This window comes from Lolium perenne, chromosome 5 (assembly GCF_019359855.2).
Source record: "Lolium perenne isolate Kyuss_39 chromosome 5, Kyuss_2.0, whole genome shotgun sequence".
Lineage (NCBI taxonomy): Eukaryota > Viridiplantae > Streptophyta > Magnoliopsida > Poales > Poaceae > Lolium > Lolium perenne.
In genome coordinates, this window is record NC_067248.2 from 32673616 (window position 1) to 32694786 (window position 21171).

The 21171-nt window shown below is 45.8% G+C and overlaps 1 protein-coding gene across 1 annotated transcript; it reads left to right on the forward strand.

Annotated features, from left to right (window-relative positions):
• The first annotated feature begins 1426 nt into the window (after positions 1-1426).
• On the forward strand, positions 1427-15944 carry LOC139831454 (uncharacterized). The gene is made up of 3 exons (XM_071820732.1): positions 1427-1795; positions 15464-15652; positions 15732-15944. The coding sequence occupies exons 1-3, from the start codon at positions 1427-1429 to the stop codon at positions 15942-15944; spliced, it is 771 nt and encodes a 256-aa protein (XP_071676833.1).
• The last annotated feature ends 5227 nt before the right edge of the window (positions 15945-21171 follow it).

The window sequence follows — 21171 nt, forward strand, 5'->3', positions numbered from 1 at the left end:
TCCCGGCACGTTTACTTTGATGAGCTACTTTTTCCGTTTCAGCAGGGGCTTTTGGTGATGCCCCCTGCGGCACCTGCGGCCCTCCCTGAGGTCGCCCACCTGCGGCGCCGCACTCTTGCGGCCTCCCCAGCGCCCGGGCTTCCCGGCGCCTATTTACGCGTCTACACCGTCTGCGTCGACACCGTCCGCGTCGACCCCTGCCGCGTCGCTTTCCACCTCGTCGACCCCGTCTGCATTGACCCCCGCGGCGTCACCGCCATCCTCGCCGACGGTCATCGCAACCCCTCCACATGTGCCCGTCGGGATCATCACCCGGGCCCGCGCCGGTGTGCTCGCCCGTCTACTCGGTACCCCGCCACCGAGTACGCATGCATGGCCTCTACGTCCGCGCCCTCGACGGCCCTCTCTCTGGTGGCCACCTCTGCCCGTGCTGCTCTTCGCAATCCGCATTGGCGAGTGGCTATGCAGGAGGAGTTTGACGCTCTTCAGCGTAACCGGACTTGGGCGCTCGTTTCGCGCCCTCCACGCGCCAACGTCATCACTGGCAAATGGGTCTTCAAGCAGAAGCTGCGCTCTGATGGTACCCTCGAGCGCTACAAGGCGCGTTGTGTGGTCCGTGGTTTTCGCCAACGCGTCAGCGTCGACTTCACTGATACATTCGCCCCGGTTGTCAAACCAGGCATGATCCGCACGGTTCTGCACCTCGCCGCCTCTCGAGCTTGGCCCGTGCACCAGATGGACGTCTCCAACACCTTTCTTCATGGACACCTCACCGAGGAAGTGTACTACCAGCAGCCCCTTGGTTTTGTCGATGATGCCCATCTAGACCATGTGTGCCTGCTCTCAGGTTCCTTGTATGGCATGAAGCAAGTACCGCGCGCCTGGTACCAGCGTATCGCGGTGTTTCTTCACTCGCTTGGCTTCTGCTCGATGTGCTCCGACGCCTCGCTGTTCGTCTATCGTCAGGGCAGCGATGTGGCCTACCTGCTGCTCTACATTGACGACATCATCCTGACGGCTTGCAGCACCGTTCTTCTTCGACAGCTCACTGATCGTCTTCGTGCTGAGTTCTCCATCAAGGACTTAGGACCGTTGCACTACTTCCTCGGTGTTGAGGTAGTACGTCGTGCGGACGGGTTCTTTCTTCATCAGCACAAGTATGTTCATGAGCTCCTCGAGCGCACCGGGATGCTTAATTGCAACCCCGCCAGTACTCCTCTCGACACGAAGGCCAAGCTCTCCACCGGCGATGGCTCGCCGGCCCCGGATGCGTCTCACTACCGATCCATCGTCGGTGCTCTGCAGTACTTGACGCTTACACGTACGGAGTTGCAGTATGTTGTCCAGCAGGTGTGCCTTCATATGACGCCCTCGAGATACCCATTGGATCGTTGTCAAGCGGATTCTTCGCTACATTTGTGACACCATGGATCTCGGCCTCTCGATACACGCCTCATCATCCTCGAACAGCGTGGCTTACTCGGATGCGGATTGGTCTGGCTGCCCCGACACACGACGCTCCACCTCGGGCTACTGTGTCTACCTCGGCTCGTCGCTCATCTCCTGGTCATCCAAGCGCCAGCCAGTTGTCTCCCGCTCTAGCGCTGAGGCCGAGTATCGAGCTGTGGCGAACAACGTCACCGAGTGCACCTGGCTAGGTCAGCTTCTCTCCGAGCTCTCTTGTCCCATCGACAAGGCCATGACTGTCTTTTGTGACAATGTTTCTGATGTGTACCTCTCCGCCAACCCAGTTCATCATCGCCGCACCAAGCATGTTGAGCTGGATATCCACTTCGTACGCGAGTAGGTCGCCCTTGGCCACGTTCGAGTTCTTCACGTGTCGACCTCACAGCAGTTTGCGGACATCATGACGAAGGGCTTGCCAACATCGAGTTTTGAGGAGTTTCGGTCTAGTCTATGTGTCGGTACCGACCATACGACTGCGGGGGTGTTGAGATACGTACATATCTCATATATTTGGTATATACCTGATTGTAATCTCTGTAATTGATCTCTTGATCACCCCTATATATATGAGTTAGGCCACCCCAATTGGAGGTGTGCAATCTCCTAATATCTCTCTATAGATAAATTAATTAACTTGAATTTTGACAAGTTCTCGACTGAAAACACACTTTAATTAATTTGCCTCACAATATATATATAATTAGTGTGCATGCATGGCCTACCATGCATGCATATATATGTATATATATATATATATATATATATTTGAACATTCTTGGGGATTTCAATCTCTCTCTCTATCGTTGGTGGCCAACAACACAAATGCATACACTTTATGCGCAAAGGAGGGTGCCTCTAATAATATGTATGCACACTCGATCGATCTAGCTAGTTTTGATTAATTGTAGCACACAAATAAAAAAAATTGTATTTTAATTCACAACAAGTTAATTAAACCCTAATTAAACCATATATAAACCCTATATAGCTAGCTATAGGCCAACTACAGTTAATTGTGCATCAAGCAGGCCAGGGGGCCTCGCGGACCTCTAAATGTGCCATTAACTCTAAACCCTAAACCATATATATATATAACTAACCCTAAATAATCAACCCCTACTTAAAACACATAACCCCAAGCTAATAACCAGATCTAACAAAACCCTACTATATATATAGCTAGTAAACCCTAGATTAACCCAAATTAATATATATGACCTATATCGATCATGTATGAACATCCCTGAGAGTCATTAATTATATAAGTAGCCCTAATAAATTAATTAACTTGAACTTTGACAAGTTAAACACACTTTAATTAATTTGCCTCACAATATATATGTGTGCATGCATGGCCTACCATGCACGCGTGCATATATTTGTATATATATTTGAACATTCTTGGATATTTCAATCTCTCTCTCTCTATATATATATATATATATATCGTTGGTGGCCAACAACACACATGCATGCGCTTTATGCGCAAAGGTGGGTGCCTCTAATTAATACTGTGTGTGCACACTCGATCGATCTAGTTTTGATTAATTGTAGCACACAAATAAAAAAGTTGTATTTTAATTCGCAACAAGTTAGATATAGGACAATGACACTTAATTGCACATCAAGTAGGACAAGGGCCTCTAAATATGCAATTAACCCTAAACCCTAAAGCATATATATAACTAACCCTAACTAATCAAAACCTACTTAAAACACACAACCCCAAGCTAATAACCCGATCAAATAAAACCCTGCTCTATATATGGCTAGTAAACCCTAGATTAAGCCCAATTAATACATATATATATAGCCTATATCGATCATGTATGAATATTACTGAAATTCATTAATTATATAATTAGCACTGATAGATTAATTAACTTGAATTTTGACAAGTTCTCAAATGAAAACTCACTTTAATTTAACTCACAATATATAATTAATATGCATGCATGATCTAACCATGCATGCATATATATGTTTGGGGATTTTAATCTCTCTCTCTCTCGTTGGTGGCCAACAACACACATGAACTTTGTGCGCAAAAGACGGGTGCCTCTAATAATGTGTGCACACTCGATCGATCTAGTTTTGATTAATCATAGCACACAAATAAAGAAGTTGTATAATTCACATAACCCTAATCGAAAACAAATGTTCAAGAAATTGTTAATCTTAACTTATCGGTCGGCCTTAAAATGAAGATTAATCGTTTATCGGTAGATTAATCGATTTTATCGGCCAGCCATTTATCGGCTTATTTTTTGAAATCCTAATTTTTTACACTAAATTATCTATAATATGCTATGCAAAAAACAATATTGGAGCATTGCACATAAGTATTACCTTGATTTCTTGCTTTTGAATAAATAATAATGGAAAATTTGAGCTAATGCACAATTGTACAAACCATAGGACGTAAATATCAACTTCCATACCAAATTTCATTAAAATTTCACTGACAATCAGCTAAAATATCGGCTATGAGAATGAAAATCGGGTGACATATCGGCTCTCATGCAGAAAATCGGTCGAAATATCGGTGGCTTGATAAACCGGCCGATATGCTAAAATCTTATCGGTTACCACCCGATTCACGATAAATCGGTATCTCGGCCGATTTTTTGAACAGTGTCTAAAACACATAACCCCTAACATGGCCTAATTAACCCCTTCACTCTCGCTAATAAGTGGAAAACTTGCACAAATTAAAGAAAGTGCCTCTCTAATTAATTAATGTGTGCATAAACCTCTCCCTTAAATTTACTAATTAATTCACCGCTAACAAAACTTGGGTTTTGACAGAAAAAAATTAAGCTCTATAGCTATCTATATCTGCTAGCTAGCTAGCTGGCTGCTAGTACACCTGAGAACTTGATTAATTATATATGGCTTAATATGCCATGTATGAACACATTACTTGGATTCAATTAAGCCACACGGCCACCCAACTATTAGCAAGGCCATATACATGGCCATATATGTGTGTGTGTGATACGTCTCAAATGTATCTATAATTTCTGATGTTCCATGCTAGTTTTATAACAATACCTACATGTTTTGCTCACACTTTATAATGATTTTATGCATTTTCCGGAACTAACCTATTAACAAGATGCCACAGTGCCAGTTCCTGTTTTCGGCTGTTTTTGGCTCCAGAAAGGCTGTTCGGGCAATATTCTCGGAATTCGACGAAACAAAAGCCAAACATCCTATTTCACCGAGAAGGACCAGAACACCGAAGGGGAGTCGGAGAGGAGGCCCAGGCCCTCGAGACCATAGGCTGGCGCGGCCTCGAGGGGGGCGCGCCGCCCTATGGGGTGGGCCCCCTAGGCACCCCCTCGTGCCGCCTCTTCGCCTATATTATCCCTCGTGATCTAAAAACCCGATACCAATTGACGAAACTCCAGAAAGACTCCAGGGACGCCGCCGCCATCGCGAAACTCCGTTCGGGGGACAGAAGGCTCTGCTCCGGCACGCCGCCGGGACGGGGAATTGCCCCCGGAGTCATCTCCATCGACACCACCGCCATCTTCATCGCCGTTGATGTCTCCTATGATGAGGAGGGAGTAGTTCTCCCCCGAGGTTGAGGGCTCTACCGGTAGCTATGTGGTTCATCTCTCTCCCATGGTGTGATCTTTATGTGATCATGAGCTTTGTATCACTATTAATCTATGTGCTACTCTAGTGATGTTATTAAAGTAGTCTATTCCTCCTCCATGATGTAATGTTGACAGTGTGTGCATCATGTAGTACTTGGCGTAGGTTATGATTGTAATCTCTTGTAGATTATGGAGTTAACTATTACTATGATAATATTGATGCGATCTATTCCCCCTTTCATAGCTATTGTTGACAGTGTGTATGCTATGTTAGTACTCGGTCTAAATTGCAACGGTCTATTATGCACTCTAGAGGTTACTTTAATATGAACTCCGGACGTTGTGGAGCTTGTTTACTCCGGCTTGAGGTGTGCTTTTATAGCCCTACACAATGAATGGTGTTTGTTATCCAACAAGAGAGTGTGAGAAAGTAGCACAAGTGAAGAGAAGTTATTTATTTATGTGATCATTGTTGAGAGTGTCCACTAGTGAAAGTATGATCCCTAGGCCTTGTTTCCAAATATCGAATCACCGTTTATTTACTGTTCTACTGCATGTTTGCTTGCTGCCATATTTATTTCAGATTGTTATTACCACTCATATTCATCCATATCACTTCCATCTTACTATCTCTTCGCTGAACTAGTGCACCTATACATCTGACAAGTGTATTAGGTGTTTTGGGGACACAAGAGACTTCTTGTATCGTAATTGCAGGGTTGCTTGAGAGGGATATCTTTGACCTCTACCTCCCTGAGTTTGATAAACCTTGGGTGATTCACTTAAGGGAAACTTGCTGCTGTTCTACAAACCTCTGCTCTTGGAAGCCCAACACTGTCTATAGGAATAGAAGCGTGCGTAGACATCAAGCTATTTTCTGGCACCGTTGCCGGGGAGGTAAGGTAAAAGTTATTCACATCCTCCGACTACTAAGCTATTTCCTAGCATTGTTGCCGGTGTGTGAGTGCTCGAAGCTATTTCCTTTAGATCCTGCAATTGCATCTTTTTGTTTCTTGTTTTTATTTTTCACTAGTTAGGCAAAATGGAAAATAATAGTGAGATTTTTGATCTATTTCCTGAGTTAAGACATGAATTGGTTGATGCGAAAATTAAAAAACCTAGGGAACCTTATTTGCATTCCAGTAGCAATGTTATTACTATGAACGCAATTACTGCTAATGTTATGGAAAAGTCCAAGCTTGGGGAAGCTAGTTTTTATGATCTTCTTAGCTTCCCATCTTTAGGGGAGAAAATTTGCTCTGATAATAATTTATCTCCCATATGCGATAACTCTAATGATGCTTGTGACATTTTAAATCCACCTACTGAAAGTATCCTTTCAAGATACCTATGAAAATTACTGAACGTGTTGTGGATAACCGCTATGAAGGGGATGGAACAGTCCATCCTGGAGATCATTTACTGTTTTTGCATGAATTATGCGCGTTATTCAAGTGTGCAGGTATCTCTATGGATGAAGTGAGGAAGAAACTATTCTCTATGTCGTTGTCTGGTAAAGCGGCAGATTGGTATAAATTGCTGAAGAATAGGCATTCTCTTGATTGGAAGGATATTATGCCTCTATTTTATTCTAAATTCTATCCTCCAAGTAAAATTCACAAAGACCGAAACCACATATATAATTTCTGGTCTCATGATGGAGAGAGTATTGCCCAAGCATGGGGGAGATTGAAGTCTTTAATGCTCAAATGCCCCATTCATGAGCTTCCTGGTAATATCATCATTGATAATTTCTATGCAAGACTTTCTTTTCAAGACAAATCCTTGCTAGATACTACTTGTTCTGGATCATTCACGCGCAATAAAGAAGAGTTTAAATGGGACCTTCTTGATCGGATTCAGGAGAACGCTGGAGATTGGGAGAACGACAAAGGTAAAGAATCAGGTATAAACTATGAATATGAATGCATTCAGTCTTTCATTGAAACTATCAATTTTCAAGAGCTTAGTGCTAAATATGGTCTTGATCCTCAAATCATGGTCGATTGCTATAGAGCCTTTGCTTCTCATATTAATGTTCCTAAAGAAAATTGGTACATGTATCATGAACCTTTCAAAGACACTTGCATGGAAAATGAAATTGTTGTTAATGATTGCAATAAGCATGCTCAAACTCCTAAGAATGCTATTTCCTATAAGGATGTTAATTTTTGTGGAATGCATAGACCTTGTGGAATTAATCAAATCAAAGATGAATATTGTATCCATCATATTAATGAAAAAACTAGAAAGTGGTTTAGGGCTCTAGATGATCTTGGTAAAAAAGTTTGTGCCCTCTATCCTTTTATTTGTGAACTTTGCCATAGAGTGGGTCATTTTAATTTTCAATGCTCCTCTAATGATTATTCGAACCCCATGAGTGCTGCAAATTTGTATTGTGATGATGAAATTACTCTTAATCAGCATGATGAACTTAGTTTATTTTTGAAGTGTGAAGAGTTATCAAGAAAAATTTCTTTGTTAGATATGAGTGATCTTGATATTAATAGTGTCCTGCATGGGTGTCTTTCTTATTGCATTGATAATTGCCATACAAATACTTACATACAAAATATTTTAGAAGATGACACTTTGCCAAAATATGATAGGACCGCTGTGTGTTTTAAACTTATTAATGAAAAGGAAGAACCCTCCCAAGTTTCTTCTATTGTTTCCGGAAATAAATCAGGTTATGTGGAGGAGCCTCACTTCAAGCCTCTTCCTCCTAAAGAAGGGAACAAGAAGAAGGGAACGAAGAAGAAGAAGAAGAGGGGAAATAAAAAGAAAGAGGTAACGACATATCCCCACGTGTATGAGATAACAATAGGTAACCGTAAGTATGTTGCTCCTAATGATTATTATGATAATGATTCTGAGTACAATGATCTTCCTATGCCCTTTACCTACATTAGTGATCATGATCTAGAAGAGCACACTACTTTCGATATTGAAAATCTCTGGGAAACTAATTCTGAAAATGATGATGTTAATAATTGCCATAGTATTAGTATTATCCATGCTTCTTCCCATAATGATATAGAAAGCTCTAAGCTTGGGGATGAGGTGTTTGAAAATCCTTTTGCTACTGATGATTATATGCTTGATACATCTCCTTCTAGTAACAATGATGGTAAGGTTACAGATGAACATACTGTGGAAGATAACTATTCTATTTCTTATGATGACACTATGCCTCCAATCTTTGACAATTATTATAAAGAATGCTATGACAAAGGTTATAATTATCGTTATGAAACTTGTAATAGTTATGATGGGATTGCCAAAAACCATTCCCTTAGTATGCAACTTGTTTATCATGTTCAAATTCTTGATAATGATCCTGCTCCAATTACTATTAATGAGAAGAATTCTTCTTATGCCAAAATTAATGATACTTTTATGCATGAGACTCATGATAAGAATGCTTTATGTGATAGTTATATTGTTGAGTTTGTTCATGATGCTACTGAAAATCTTTATGAGAGAGGACAATATGGTTGTAGGGATTTTCATGTTACTAAAACACCTCTCTACATGCTGAAAATTTTGAAGTTACTCGTGTTTTATCTTCCAATGCTTGTCACTTTGATCTTCATGAATTTATTTGTGTACAAGATTCCTATGCATAGGAAGCGGGTTAGGCTTAAATTTGTTTCATACTTGCTTTTTGATGCTCTCTTTGCTTCTATTCTCATCCTTATGTGAGAATCATTAAAATTACTGAGCCCATCTTAATGGCTATAAAGAAAGCACTTCTTGGGAGATAACCCATGTTTTTATTTTTGCTACTGTTTTGTTGTGTCTTGGAAGTTGTTACTACTGTAGCAACCTCTCCTTATCTTTATTTTATTGCAATGTTGTGCCAAGTAAAGTCTCTAATAGAAGGTTGATGCTAGATTTGGATTTCTGCGCAGAAATAGATTTTTATCTGTCACGAATTTGAGTAGGTCTCTCTGTAGGAAACTCAGAAAAATCTGCCAATTTTCATGCGTGTTCCTCAGATCTGTGCGCAACTTTCATTAGTTTTGAGTTTTCTGATTTGAGCAACGGAAGTACCTCTTAAAAATTCGTCTTTACTAGTTGTTCTGTTTTGACAGATTCTGTCTCTGTTTTTTGCATTGTCTCTTGTGGACTTTAAGCAAGGCTTTCTAGACTTGGAGAGCTATAGCTAATGTTTTATTGAGTTCTTGCAATGTGTCACTACAGGACCAAAGTGGATTAAAGTTTTTTGAGTACTAACCCCTCTAATGAAGTTTATGAGAAGTTTGGTGTGAAGGAAGTTTTCAAGGGTCAAGAGAGGAGGATGATACAATATGATCAAGAAGAGTGAAAAGTCTAAGCTTGGGGATGCCCCCGTGGTTCATCCCTGCATATTTCAAGAAGACTCAATCATCTAAGCTTGGGGATGCCCAAGGCATCCCCTTCTTCATCGACAACTTATTAGGTCACCTCTAGTGAAACTATATTTTTATTCTGTCACATCTTATGTGCTTTACTTGGAGCGTCTGTATGTTTTTATTTTTGTTTTTGTTTGAATAAAATCGGATCCTAGCATTCCTTGTGTGGAGAGAGACACGCTCCGCTTGTTCATATGAACACCGATGTTCTTAGCTTTACTTTTAATGTTCATGGCGAAGGTTGAAACTGCTTCGTTCATTGTTATTTGGTTGGCAACAGAAAATGCTTCATGTGGTAATTGGTATATGGTCTTGAATAATTTGATACTTGGCAATTGTTTTGCTCAAATAGATCATGTTTAAGCTCTTGCATCATGTACTTTGCACCCATTAATGAAGAACTACCATAGAGCTTGTTGACATTTGGTTTGCATCATTGGTCTCTCTAAAGTCTAGATATTTTCTGGTGAAGTGTTTGAACAACAAGGAAGACAGTGTAGAGTCTTATAATGCTTGCAATATGTTCTTATGTAAGTTTTGCTGTACCGGTTCATACTTGTGTTTGCTTCAAACAACCTTGCTAGCCCAAAGCCTTGTACTGAGAGGGAATACTTCTCGTGCATCCAAATCCTTGAGCCAAAACCTATGCCATTTGTGTCCACCATACCTACCTACTATGTGGTATATCTCCGCCATTCCAAAGTAAATTACTTGAGTGCTACCTTTAAAATCTCATTCTTTGTCTTTGCAATACATAGCTCATGGGAAAATAGCTTAAAAACTATTGTGGTAAAGAATATGTAGCTTATGTGTCTTATTTCTTATAAGTTGCTTGTTGAGCGGTAACCATGTTTCTGGGGACGCCATCAACTATTACACCTTTGTTGAATATCATGTAGTTGCTATGCATGTTCGTCTTGTCTGAAGTAAGGGCGATTTATCATGATCAAATGGTTTGAGTATGCATATTGTTAGAGAAGAACATTGGGCCGCTAACTAAAGCCATGTATCATGGTGGAAGTTTCAGTTTGGACATTAATCCTCAATCTCTTATGAGAATATTATTTGTTGTTGAATGCTGATGCATTAAAGAGGTGTCCATTATCTGTTTTCTATGGTGTCCCGGTATGGATGTCCTTAGTCGAGATCTATCAAAAACGAGAAATCAAATGCGATCTATCTCCTTGGACCTTTGTACAGACGGCATAGAGGTACCCCTTTGTGACACTTGGTTGAAACATATGTTATGCAATGATAATCCATGTAAATCCAAGCTAATTAGGACAAGGTGCGAGCACTATTGGTATTCTATGCATGAGGCTTGCAACTTATAGGATGTCTTATGCATAACACATATGAATTATTACTACCGTTGACAAAATTGTTTCTATGTTTTCAAAATAAAAGCTCTAGCACAAAAATAGTAATCCATACTTCCCTCTGCGAAGGGCTTTTCTTTTACTTTATGTTGAGTCAGTTTACCTACTTCTTTCTATCTTAGAAGCAAACACTTGTTTCAACTGAGTGCATTGATTCCTACATACTTGCTTATTTGCATTCATCATATTACTTTGTGTCGACAATCATCCATGAGATATACATGTTGAAGTTGAAAGCAACTGCTGAAACTTATATCTTCCTTTGTGTTGCTTCAAAACTTTCTACTAAGAATTTATTGCTTTATGAGTTAACTCCTATGCAAGTCTTTTTGACGCTTGTCTTGAAAGTACTATTCATGAAAAGTCTTTGCTATATGATTCAGTTGTTTAGTCATTGTCTTTACCATTGCTTTGAATCACTTCATTCATCTCATATGCTTTACAATAGTATTGATCAAGATTATGTAAGTAGCATGTCACTTCAGAAATTATCCCTGTTATCATTTACCTACTCGAGGGCGAGTAGGAACAAAGCTTGGGGATGCTTGATAGGCCTCAAACGTATCTATAATTTCTGATGTTCCATGCTAGTTTTATAACAATACCTACATGTTTTGCTCACACTTTATAATGATTTTATGCATTTTTCGGAACTAACCTATTAACAAGATGCCACAGTGCCAGTTCCTGTTTTCTGCTGTTTTTGGTTCTAGAAAGGCTGTTCGGGAAATATTCTCGGAATTCGATGAAACAAAAGCCAAACATCCTATTTCACCGAGAAGGACCAGGACACCGAAGGGGAGTCGGAGAGGAGGCCCAGGCCCTCCAGACCATAGGCTGGCGCGGCCTCGAGGGGGGTGCGCCGCCCTATGGGGTGGGCCCCCCAGGCACCCCCTCGCGCCGCCTCTTCGCCTATATTATCCCTCGTGACCTAAAAACCCGATACCAATTGATGAAACTCCAGAAAGACTCCAGGGACGCTGCCGCCATCGCGAAACTCCGTTTCGGTGGACAGAAGTCTCTGTTCCGGCACGCCGCCGGGACGGGGAATTGCCCCCGGAGTCATCTCCATCGACACCACCGCCATCTTCATCGCCATTGTTGTCTCCTATGATGAGGAGGGAGTAGTTCTCCCCCGAGGCTGAGGGCTCTACCGGTAGCTATGTGGTTCATCTCTCTCTCCCATGGTGTGATCTTTATGTGATCATGAGCTTTGTATCACTATCAATCTATGTGCTACTCTAGTGATGTTATTAAAGTAGTCTATTCCTCCTCCATGATGTAATGTTGACAGTGTGTACATCATGTAGTACTTGGCGTAGGTTATGATTGTAATCTCTTGTAGATTATGAAGTTAACTATTACTATGATAGTATTGATGCGATCTATTCCCCCTTTCATAGCTATTGTTGACAGTGTGTATGCTATGTTAGTACTTGGTCTAAATTGCAACGGTCTATTATGCACTCTAGAGGTTACTTTAATATGAACTCCGGACGTTGTGGAGCTTGTTTACTCCGGCTTGAGGTGTGCTTTTATAGCCCTACACAATGAATGGTGTTTGTTATCCAACAAGAGAGTGTGAGAAAGTAGCACAAGTGAAGAGAAGTTATTTATTTATGTGATCATTGTTGAGAGTGTCCACTAGTGAAAGTATGATCCCTAGGCCTTGTTTCCAAATATCGAATCACCGTTTATTTACTGTTCTACTGCATGTTTGCTTGCTGCCATATTTATTTCAGATTGTTATTACCACTCATATTCATCCATATCACTTGCATCTTACTATCTCTTCGCCGAACTAGTGCACCTATACATCTGACAAGTGTATTAGGTGTGTTGGGGACACAAGAGATGTCGTCGTGGTGAACGAGCAGATGCCATGGGATGGCTTGAGTTGGGGCCGAATGGACGCTAGAGGATTCGGGGGAGGGTTTGTGATTAGATGGGATGAACTTCCGGATGCTTTCCTCAAGAACACAGCCAAAGGCAGGGATGCAAGAAGAAACACACAAGGAAGAACTCTGCTCTAGATCACTATCTTCATTGATCTCAACATGGTTACAGGTTTCCGGATACAAGGTTCATCTAGAGAGTGATCATCCCGAATACGGGTGTGCCCCCTCTCCTTATATAGGGGAGAGGGTGGCTTACAGAGCAAGAAACCCTAATGGCATATTTGACTGGACAAACTACTTTACAAAGTAACTTTAATCATGGATGACGCCGGGGTCTTCTTTAATCAGGGAGGCTGACGTTCTCCGGCTTCTTTCAGCGTCACCGCTCTCTTTGGCGCCAGGGCTTCGATTAAAGCCACTTTGCTTACCTCAGCCTTGTCCTCTAGCTCTAAAGAGAATCTTTGACCAGTCTTGCCGACATGCTCTTCTTTCCGGTAGCCCGGTGTCTTCTTCATCTGGTTCCGGTATACCCCTCTGGGGATACCGGCATGGCTTTACTTAACCAAACTCTTATCTTTGTGCTCCGGTATAACCGGTATCTTGATAGACCAAACCATCCGGTTTGGCATGCCTTTGGCATACCGGGGGTCATCCCCCCAACATTAGTCCCCAAAGCTGGTATAGTCTGGCGGATTCTATCCTACAGACCATGCCAGGTTCTCTTGTTTTTAGGATACCGGTTTTAATCGTTCCGGCACTCAGCTTGGATCCGACATCTTTGCCCGGACTTACGTTTTCTCTCTTTGCAAGGTATCTTCCGGTATCTTAGCCATTAACTCTCTCCTCGGCGAAGTCGAGAATTTCTCGGGCCCCGCGCTGTCAGTGACATGCGCACTGTAACTGACGCGCCAGTGTCAGGGGTCACTTCCCTTCGACTTCCGCGCGCGTATTAACTGCCTCACAGCGGATCCCAGCCGCCATTCCGGATCCATGTGTACCTTCCTGTGGCTTTCCCTCTCCACGCGTGTATCGCCGCGCCACGAGGCGGCCTGTGGAGCGAACCGTCGCGGCCCGCGGAGCGAACCGCTGTGGCCCGACGGTTTTCGGCCCATCTCTCTCTTCCTTTATAAGGCAGAACCGTCCCCTCTTCTTCCTCTTCTCGCATTCTCCACTTCCTCGCGCATAGTGCCATTTGCTCTCTGCGCCTCCGCCGCTCTCCGTGCTTCGCTCAAGCTTTGCCGCCCGGTGAACTTACGATGTTGCTTCGCCGGACCTCACCGTGCGGAGATTCTTCGCGGTGTTTCTCTCACGACCGCTGCATTCGTGCTTCTTCGAGCTCTTCTCCGCCCCGCCATCGACGGAACCCCTCGTCAACTGCAGGCTCGCTACTTCACCGGTGAACCCCTTCTACTACGACTCCGCCGCCTCAGGTTAGGCTTAATCTGAGTTTACTCCTCTTTTGCTTGCTTCCTAGATCTTGGGTCGGTAGTGTATTTACTTCTCCTTTTCTTTTGCTTTTTCTCTTACTCGTAGATCTTCGCGCGGGGGTAGATCTTGGGATTCTTGTTTTTCCGCACCTGTACTCATGTCTAGCGAAGAGTCCTCTTCCACTTCATCTTCCTCTGCCTCTTCCTCCGATAACCGGCGTAGTCAATCCTCTGACGGATCAATCGCCGATTCGGTCCAGATGGACACCGACTCCGGTAGCCACCAAGAATCCGGTAGCTCTAGCCAAGTTTCCAACGTAGATCCTGCCGGTGTCACACGCGGAGCCTGGATGGGCTCCAACGTTACCCAGTATGAGATTGACTGGCTTTACCGGTCCCGAAGGATTCCGGAGGGAGTAACCTGCCGGCTTCCTGGCGACGAGATTGAACCGGTGCTTGAGCCCGGTGAACACGTCGTTTTTCTTGCTCGCTTCGAGCGTGGCTTCGGCCTTCCCGTCTCCGAGTTCTTCCAGAAGTTCTTAGATTTTTACGAACTTCAACCTCATCATCTTCCCGGCAACGCCGTTTTTTACCTTTCTTGCTTTGCCACTTTATGGAGGCTTATGTCGGCATTCGTCCCACCCGCGAGACATTTGCCCATTTCTTTGCTCTTCGGATCAATTCCGTTCAGGGCAAGGAAATCCCTAAACCCAAACCCCCCGTTCAATGCGGGCCTTGTATCATCGGCTCCCGCCAAGGGAGCCCTTTCTTCAAGTTTTCCGGTCTCGAGTCGTGCCGGCTATGGCAAGGGACCTTCTTCTATGTGAGGAACAACGGCGCCGCAAATCTCATCGATCTGCCGCCTTTCAATCCGGCGCCACCCAGTAAAACCAACTGGAGCTACAACCCGAAGTCGGATCATGCCGAAACCAACCGGGTGGTACGCTTTATGGCGAACCTGATGAAGGAGACTAACATCTGCTCCGATGATATTATCCGCACCTTCATCTCGCGCCGGGTGCTTCCTCTCAAGCACCGGCAGCACAAGATGAGCGAGATGTATGGTCCCGGTGATCCCACCAAGATCACCGGCCTTCCTCTCAGCAAGAAGGACATCGTCCGCAAGGCTAGGCAGATCTGCCAGACTGCCATGCCAGATGATTGGGAATGGGGCCTCCAGCCTCTCAGTTCTACTAACCCTCCGACCCAAGAAGTAAGAGATTACACAACTCGGGTCGGCTTACCGGTAACTTTTATGCTGCTGCTAACCTTCTTTTTTCTTGTTTTCAGGCCAAGGACCGTTTCCCCCGCATCGACGCGGACCGCCGAGGCCCCTGCGTGAAGCGTGCCCTGGATTCTGTCGACCCGGATCCTTACATCCGTTGGCAGGACCTGAAGATGGGCCGGACCAAAGCTTCGCGCCTCGGCAAGTCCGTGCCGGAACCATCCGGTTCCTCGGACGACCTGACCTTGCTCGAGGTAATTTTCTTTTTAATCTCTTATACTTTTTCATTATCATGACTCTGTAGATGTTCCCTCAGCTAGCTTGAACCTGCAGATCCACGAGCATGCGCCGCCCCTGCGGACCGAGGCTGGTCCCGAGTTCGTGTACAAGCTCATGGCCCAGGGCCAGAAGAATAAGGTGACGGCATCCGACGCCGGTTCCAGTCAGGCCCCTCCCCCGAAGCGCTTCCGGACGGAGCCTTTGGCAGGGAAGGAAGCGGGCGTGAGGCGCTACAAGCGCAAGGAGATGCCAACCTCCTCTGGGTAAGCTCCCGTTTTCCTGCTTGTTTCTTTTTACCAAGTTCTTTTGCCGGTTGCTTTTTTCCAACTCTCTCTTTTTCTTTCGTTCTGCCCTGCGCTCAAGCTTGGCCCCAGGCCTGAGGACTCTGAGGGTACCGCGAGGACCTCAACCCCTCCTCCTCACTCAAGCCCGGACCGTCTGGTGCCGTCAACATCTCTGCCTCCCCTCTGGGGGGCACTTCAAGTTTGGGGCGCGCGGCCCCTACACCGCCAGAACACCGCGCGGAGGAGGACTTTGTCTCCCCTCCTGAAAACCAAGACACCGGCGCCAGCAACATCGGCGCTGAGGAAGAAGCTGCCGGGCGGGCGGAACCTCTGGTTCCTCCCGTACTTGAAAAGAAGAAGAAGAAGAAGGCCAAGACGTCTTCCCCTCCCAGAGCCGTGCCGGAAACTCCCGTGCCGGAAAGCTCCAACCTGGGTGACGCGCCTGGCGCTCCCCCTTCTCCAAAAACTGCTCCAACGCCACCGCCGGAAGCTCCTCGCACCGAGCCAGCCGGTGCCACTCCAACTCCGCCGCCGCCCAAGACCTTGAAGCTCATCAAGGGAAAGGCAACGGCCTCCAGCGCTCCCTCCGGCAGCCAGCAGCCCTTGGTGCTGCACGTCTCCCGCGCTGCCAGCGCTGCCGGCGAGAAGGCCACCGGCCTGCTTGGCCGGATCACCGAGTTCAAGCGCGAAGGCCGGGAGCTGGGGCACCTACTGCCCTACGCACAGAAGTGGAAAGCCGCGGACATGTCCCCGGCGACCCGCGGCATGGGCAAGGACAGGCTGCCGGCGCCTGACCTTGTTGGAGACCGGTCCGCCGAGGAGCACTTCATGCGGCTGCGTCAGGCCGTCAAAGAGCTGGACAGCGCGTAGTATGATGCCACGAACAACCTGATGGTAAGTTCCACCAACTTTTTTCAACTCTTGCCTGTTTCTCTCCTTCCGGATCTTTTCTATCTTCTCTTCAACTTTTAATTTCATGCCGGTTTCTCTCTTTTTTGCTGAATCTTGTCTATCTTCCCAGTCCCCGAGTTTTGTGTTGAGAGCGTAGCTCTTAGCACGAAACTTAGGTAGAAAACACGCGAAACCGGCATAGGCAGTCCCCGAGTTTCGGGTTAAGATCTTTGCTCTTAGCGCAAAACTTAACTTAGAAACGCGCGAAACCGGCATAGCCAGTCCCCGAGTTTTGGGTTAAGATCTTTGTTCTTAGCGCGAAACTTTATTTAGAAACGCGCGAAACCGGCATAGCCAGTCCCCGAGTTTCGGGTTAAGATCTTTGTTCTTAGCGCAAAACTTAAACTAATCTCTTTTTCTTGAACAGACCACAGCTGACGCTCGAAAGATCCTCTTTGAGGAGCTTCTTTGGGAGCACCGGGATCTTGATGAGGCACATAGCCAGTGCCAAGGAAAACTTTTTGTACCTCCGGCATCTTCTTATCGGAAAGCTTTCTCTTTCTCAACACTTATGATTTTTTGTTTAACAGCTATCCCGGAAGCTTCTATCGAGGCCCTCAGGGCTCAGCTTGCCACCGCCCATGGTACCGCTTCCTTTTTTCCGGTTGGGTTACTCTTTCTTTACTGTATGAGCGCAACTTTGTTAACATCCCTTTTCCGGATTCCAGAGGAGAAGGACCGGCTGATCCAGCAGCACCAGGAGGAGCTGAACGCCCAGCGAGCCACCTCCAAGGAGCTCAAGGACCAGCTTATCCAGCTTGGCCTTGACCAACACAAGGCGCTGAAGGCCGCCGACGCCGCTGCGGAGACCAGGCTGCACGAGGTGCTGGAGGATGCCGGCAATGCCAATGCGGTGTTGCAGGCTGAGCTGGATGAGCTTGCCAAGGCGCGGAAGGCTGCTGAGGACAAGGCCGCGCGGCTGGAGGCGGAGCAGAAGCAGCATGACCTTCTGGTCACGCAGACTGATGCACTTGCCTTCCGTAAGTTTCTTCCTTTTTCTTTTCCGGTTTCTGCTTATAAGCTTGTCTCTTCCGGTTGCGTTTTCTTAGCTTCTTTCCTTCTTCGTGTAGGTCTCTTCCCGGACTCCCAGGCGTTTGCCATGAAGAGGGTTGAAGAGCACCGGGTTGCCCAGGCCTATGAGAATCTTGGTGCGCCATGGGACCCCTATGACCATCTGGTTGCGCTAAACGCGCGGGTTTCCCATATGCGCGCCATAGATCGGAATCTTTCCGACATCCCAGATGTGGCCACCCAGCTCTTCCGGACTCTCTGGCCTGGAGAAGTGGTGCCAGACACCTTCTCCCTCATCAGCGACCGCCTGAAGGGTGCCGGTAGAAGGATCCGGGCATGGCAGTGCTCTACTGCCCGTGCCCGAGCAGACTCCGCGCTTCGCGTTGCCTGCTCCTGGTACCCGGAGCTGGACCTGGAGGCCCTCGTCGGAGTGCGCGAAGGAGCTGAAACCGACTTGGTCCCGGTCCTCACCGCTAAGCGGCAGGATCGTGCGTACCATATCGCGGAGTACGCCGACGTGCGCACCTTCATCCCCCCTCCTCCAGACGTCAAGGATTATCTGAGCGACGAGGAGGAAGGTGAAGACGACGAGGAAGCCGGAGCCAACGACGAGCCTCTGGATGGTCCTGGCGCTGGCGACGCTCCCCCTAAAGCCCCTACTGCTTGAGCCTCTGCCGTTACCTGTTTACTTATGAAATGCTTGTTGGTCCTGCTTGACTTAAAACACTGTTCGTTAAATTCTACCCCGGTATGTCGGGGTTCGTGATGTAAAAGTTTAATCTACCCTTTGTTGGTTGTGGCGCAACAGTTTTATGCCGGTATGCTATACCGGTAGTTAATTACCTTATGTTTGTCTTAACATATTTGCTTATTGCTTTGCTTTTATCCTGCACTGCAAAGATTTCAAAATTGTTTCCGCATCCAATTCGATGCACACTTGGCCCTTTTACCTTGGCTCTGCCTGCCTTCTCTGGGCGTTCTTTGGCGTATGAGCACAAGGTTCTTTTACCAAACAAGCATTTTCTTGAACTTAGAAATAACTTCGAAATTTTGCAAAAAACCGGCTTAGCCGGGGTTAGTTAAACTTTTCTGGATTGTTTGTTCCCACTCTCTCTTTTCGCAGTTCGCCTGCTTAATTGCTACCGGTTTATCTTGCTTGCCATGAAGCCGGGTTGTGGACAGCAGCAGAGTCGAAGACTCCGGTAGGTTTAGCACGCTACTAAACCGGAAAGAAAAAATGTTCACTAAGCAACCGGTGAACTGAAAAAATAAACATGTTGCATGCAACTTAGGTAGGGGTAGTCCCCGAGATTCATTCGAGGTTCCGACATCTTTTATTCATAGCATGTAAGGTACAAAAAAGGAACTTCTTACACCACAACTTCAAGAGTAGAAGGGGCGCAACAGAGCTACGTTCCATGGACGCTTGCTCTCTTCTCCAGACCTGTCCGCCTTTCCCTTCTTCCATTCCTGTGCATCGATCAAGTAATAGGCATCATTGTGGAGAGCTTTGCTCACAATGAAGGGACCTTCCCATGGTGGTGAAAGCTTATGCCGGCCTTCAGTGCGCTGCACTAGGCGTAGCACCAGATCTCCTTCCCGGAATACTCTCGGGTTAACCTTCCGGCTATGATAGCGTCTGAGGTTTTGTTGGTAAATGGCTGTTCTTGCCAATGCCAATTCTCTTGCTTCTTCTAGCAAGTCGACATCATTTTCTCTGGCTTCTTTTACCTCTTGTTCGGTATAAAGCTGCACTCTTGGTGAGTCATGGATAATGTCTGTCGGTATGACCGCTTCTGCTCCGTAGACCATGAAGAATGGAGTGTACCCGGTGGACCGGTTCGGAGTTGTTCTTATGCTCCACAACACTGATGGTAGCTCATCAAGCCAACACCCTGGTGACTTCTCCACCGCTTCGATGAGTCTTGGTTTGATACCGAAAAGTATCAATGCGTTCGTTCTTTCCACCTGGCCATTGCCTTGTGGGTGTGCTACCGAGCACAAATCCAACCGGATGTTGTTATCCTCAAAAAATCTTTTGAAATCACCTTGAGCAAAGTTGGTTCCATTATCTGTGATGATGCTATGCGGGTAGCCATACCGCAAGAGAACATCCTTTAGGAACTTCACCGCTGTGTGCCCATCACACTTTGCGATAGGTTTCACTTCTAGCCACTTGGTGAACTTGTCTACCATGACCAAAATGTGAGTCATGCTGCTCCTTGCAGTCTTGAACGGGCCGACCATATCAAGGCACCAAACAGCGAAAGGCCATGTTAGCGGTATGGTTTTTAAGACGGATGCTGGGGTATGATTTTGCTTGGCGTACCTCTGGCACCCATTGCATTTTATTACCAAAACCTCAGCATTTTCCAAAGCAGTGGGCCGATAGAACCCATGCCGGAACACTTTTTCTACCAACGCCCTTGATGAAGCGTGGTGCCCACATTCCCCTTGGTGAATTTCTTCAAGCATTTCTTTTCCCTCTGCCGGCTCCACACATCTTTGAAGGACACCGGTAACACTTCTCTTGTACACCTCGCCATTGATGAATGTGTATGCTTTGGACCTTCTCTGGATTCTTCTGGATTCATTTTCGTCATCCGGCAAGGTGCCGTTGATCAGGAATTCCTTAATAGGTTTAACCCATGATGGTGCTTCTCGAACCAGAAACACCGGTACATCTATCTCCATGTTATCCACCAGCATTGTTTCTTCCGGTATGGCTGCGATAGTTCCTGAACTTACCGGAACAGTCCCCGAGCTTGCCGGAACAGTCCCCGGGTTTCCTTCATCGATATCCATGGGTACCACATGTGATTCCGGTACAAAAATTGATTCTGATTCTGGGCTTGGTTTGATGGATGGTACTCTTAAGTGTGCCAAGGCTATTCCGGGAGGAATTTCCTGCCTAGATGAGCCCAGTTTGGACAAAGCATCCGCGGCTTCATTTTCCGCTCGCGGCACATGGTGAAACTCACATCCCTCAAAGAAGCCAGCAATCTTTTGCACGTGAAACCGGTACGAAGCCATGTTAGCATCTTTTGCGTCCCAATCTCCGGAACATTGCTGCACCACAAGATCTGAATCTCCATAGCAAATGATCCGGTGCGCACCGATTTCTTTTGCGACCTTCAGTCCATGGATCAAAGCCTCATATTCAGCGACATTGTTTGATGCCCTGAAATGTACTTGCAAAACATACCGGAGATGATCTCCTTTAGGTGAGGTAAGAACCACACCGGCAC

Excerpts from the sequence above, each read along its gene's own strand:
- LOC139831454 (XM_071820732.1), top strand. The coding sequence starts at position 1,427 with ATGGATCTCGGCCTCTCGATACACGCCTCATCATCCTCGAACAGCGTG. Across the intron at positions 1,796-15,463 it reads TTGAGCTGGATATCCACTTC|GCCAAGGACCGTTTCCCCCG; the intron begins GTACGCGAGTAG and ends TCTTGTTTTCAG. Across the intron at positions 15,653-15,731 it reads ACGACCTGACCTTGCTCGAG|ATCCACGAGCATGCGCCGCC; the intron begins GTAATTTTCTTT and ends TTGAACCTGCAG.